The sequence below is a fragment of the Buceros rhinoceros genome, unplaced genomic scaffold (assembly GCF_000710305.1).
Source record: "Buceros rhinoceros silvestris isolate BGI_N320 unplaced genomic scaffold, ASM71030v1 scaffold22773, whole genome shotgun sequence".
Lineage (NCBI taxonomy): Eukaryota > Metazoa > Chordata > Aves > Bucerotiformes > Bucerotidae > Buceros > Buceros rhinoceros.
This window is the reverse complement of record NW_010405696.1, coordinates 23117-26485: the sequence shown is the minus strand read 5'-3', so window position 1 is coordinate 26485 and position 3369 is coordinate 23117. Positions and strand designations below refer to the sequence as shown.

At 56.8% G+C, this 3369-nt stretch overlaps 1 protein-coding gene across 1 annotated transcript in view; it reads left to right on the top strand.

Moving 5' to 3' along the window:
- The first annotated feature begins 631 nt into the window (after nt 1-631).
- LOC104491419 (protein TENP-like) overlaps nt 632-3369 on the top strand; it is a 5240-nt gene continuing 2502 nt past the window's right edge. Inside the window, exons 1-8 of the mRNA XM_010133844.1 lie at nt 632-740; nt 973-1072; nt 1398-1502; nt 1636-1773; nt 2193-2238; nt 2521-2581; nt 2820-2911; nt 3031-3207. Coding sequence (XP_010132146.1) covers nt 632-740; nt 973-1072; nt 1398-1502; nt 1636-1773; nt 2193-2238; nt 2521-2581; nt 2820-2911; nt 3031-3207 — 828 coding nt within the window. The remainder of the gene's footprint in view (nt 741-972; nt 1073-1397; nt 1503-1635; nt 1774-2192; nt 2239-2520; nt 2582-2819; nt 2912-3030; nt 3208-3369) is intronic.

Below are 3369 nucleotides of genomic sequence, written 5' to 3'. Positions count from 1 at the left end.
CGTTCCCTTTCTAACCGTGTTTGATTTCTTGGCACCCTCCACCCAGAGACCTTTCTTTGTGCTCCTCAGTCACACCACAATGGAGACAAGCTGCCCCAGCACCTGCTGCTCAATATTTCACCTTACTAGGTCAACGGCCAATGTCATCAAGTGTACGGGGAAACAATAAAATGGTCTATAAAACAAAGTGTCTACCCCACGTCCTGGCTCCCAGCCCTCCTTGCCAACTCCTGCCCTTGCAAGGGTGTATAAAGGCAGCAGAATTCCTTGGGGTGGCCACGGCAAGAGACGGGCTGTGGCAGAAGGATGGGAAGACTGGCCGGGAAAGGTAAAGACACATCTGCAAACCCAACAGCTTGCTACACCTCTTGCTGGTCGTTCCTTTGCTGTCCCTGGGTACAGGGCGGACAGGCTCACAGGGGGCTGCGGGGCTGAGCCTTCTGCCAGGGCTTTTAAACCCCCGGGCACCGCCCAGGATCTGTGTGCTGATACTGCACGAACGCTGACAAGCTCGGGACCACAAACCTGACCTGGGAGTGGACTCCTGGCTCCACGCCATTGCAGCTGGACCAGGGCCACACCGCTCTGACCGGGCTGCTGTGGGTGTCCTCTTCCTCCTCCAGGCACTGGCATGGTGAAGCTCTGCACCCTGAGCATCCTCCTGAGCCTCCTGGTCCCCGCTCACCCTGCCAGGTCGCCTGACTGCGGGGGCATCCTCACCCCATCAGGACTGAGCTACTGTAAGTATGGATCCTGTACCCCTCACACCACAGCAGGGAGGGGAGGCAGTGTCATCTGCCAGCCCCAGCAATGAGACACCGAACACTGTCACCAGAAACCTACGCCATTCCTCAGCTCACCTCCACCATCCCCTTCCCATCGCTATAACTGGGGGGTTAGTAAGGGATGGACAGACATCAGTCTGACCACAGGCTCCAGAGGGTCTCATAAAACACCTGCCCTGTTCTGCAGTTGCTGAGGTTTCAAAGCCACATGCAGAGACCATCCTCACGCAGGAGCTGACGGCTCAAACAGACTCAGACCTGTTCCTCAGCTCCCCAAAGCCCAGCAGGTGAGTCCATGGCTCTGCTGTGCCCAGGCTTTGCTACCGTACCACTGGTTCACGCTGGTGTTTTCTGGAGCACTCTGAGTATCCTCACAAAAGTGATTTTGTCAGCGAGGGCAAAAATCATCCTGGAGACCAACACGGCTGTTTGCCAGAGCGGTTAGAAACGAGCTCCTGGCTCCTCTGCTGGGCTCTGAGGGCAGCAGCCCTGGAGCCACCCTTGGGGCACTGCTCTATCTGTGCAGATCTTAGTGGGGTTCGCCCACTGCGAGGGCACCAGGGGCTGCTCATCTGTGCTGGTCTCCTGACACCTTCATTTCTGCTCCACCAGGAAACAAATTAACTCCGTCAAAGTCTCCAAGCTGACCCTGTCACTCATCCCCCACTCTGGGCTGCGGCTGAACATCGACGTGGACCTCGGTGTCACCACTGCCCCGTGAGTGCCAGGGCTCCCGGACAGTGTCATGGGGCCACATCCAGCACCTGCCTGCGGGACTGGGGGAGCCGGGGCGAGTGGGACCGGAAGCAGCCCCCACGCTCCAGCCTCTGCCTCTCCTCCTCTGGCACAGCTCAACCACCAAGGCGATGAGACTGGCCATCCTGGCGGACCTCCACGTGGAAATGAGCCCTGAAGGGAACCTAGAGCTGGTGACCTCTGCCTGCAAACCCGCCTTGGAGGAGGTGCAGAGCACCAAGGAGATCGAAAGGTCAACCCTGCAGTCTCCCTTGTTGTGGCATCTGGGTAACAGGGCAAAAGAGCCAGAGGCAGAAGCATTTCTAGGCAGGAGGGTGGTGTGACTGGGATCTGCTCGCTGCCCTCAAGCTTACACAGGTTAGCACGAGCCTTCTCTTCACGGAGGAGCTTCATTCTGCTTGCAGGGTTCTTTCCCCCACTTAAAGAGCGTTTCCTCCTCTCCCAAGGACTCTTTTTAAGTAGTACAGCAGGAACATTTTCAGTGCAAGTCCAACAGCAATTCAGTGCTTTAGGATTCTGATTGCAGCTTAATAGATGATAGGAACTAATGGTAATCCTGGCTCTGGATGCCTCTTCGGTCAGATAAAAGTCACTCATCCTTGGCTGAGCTGGTTCTTGCCTAACGCCATCTGTTCCCTTGTTTTCATCCAGCAAGTCCTCTAGTTCAGAAGTGGACAAGGAGATTAACGTCGATAAGGTAAGAGAAAGTTTGTATAGGTGGGACAGGAGAAGACAAGGTTGTACAGTTCTGTGAGAACTAGAGCACTTAAAGTCAACCTGGTTGTTCACCGGGTTTCCCCCACAGTCCTGCACATGGGGTAAGGAGCAGCAGCCCCAAGGTCACCGAATGCTGCTGTGCTCCATCTACTGGCTGCCACACAGCCAGATGATGAGGGCACCCACATCAGCGACCAGGGGACACCCGATGCCAGCAGACCCTCATGCTCACCTACTGCCTCTCCTGTTCTTTCTTCCATAGATCTGCCTGGAGGTCTCCAAGCTGCTGCTTTCACCGAACGAGCGGCTGGTGTCTCTGACAAGTGAGCATTTGGCTTTCCGTCTTGTTTCAGACTAAGGGCTTCGGGGCTCATCTTGGAGCAGGTCACGAGATGCCCAGCAGCAGCAGCAGCTTCACTGCCATCACCTCCCCAGGGACCTGCTCCCTCCTCCCAGCTCTCTTTCCCCGTCTCTTCACATGGGAAACCCAAATGCTTCCCAGCCCAACCTGCCACCCCTGCTCCCCTGCTCTTTCTGAGCGTCCCTGTGCTCACTTTGCAGCTCAGTTCCCTGTCACACCGAGCTGCCAGGTCCAGTACCTGCCCCTGGCTGCACCCATGTTCTCTGAGCAGGGAATCACCATATCCTTGCAGGTAAGTCCTCACTTTCCAGCACTCAGCCCAGCTCCAGGCTTTGGGATTGCCACTTCCTCCCGGTGCTACGTGTGCTGAGGCACCTCAAACTCTTTTTTTTCTTACCTGTGCTCCTGCAGACAACTTTCCAGGTGGTGGGGATGGGGATCCCCCTGCCAGTCAGCCCCACGCCGTTCAGCATGCCCGAGCCAGCGAGCTCCAGCCCTTCCCACATCATCCTGGCTTTCTCTGAGCACTTCTACAGCAGCCTCTTCTTTGCCCTGGAAATGGCTGGAGACTTCAACATGACCATCCTGGTGAGTAGAGTGAGCAGGGAAGGAAGGAGTAGAAACTATACACTTGGAGGGACAGTCCTGCCCCATGAATGGCTTGGAAGAGCCCTGTGCCCTGCAAAGAAATGAGAGCGTGTCTCCGAGTGCCTGTGGCAGGCGCCGCCGCCCCCTCCCGGCGCCCCCCAA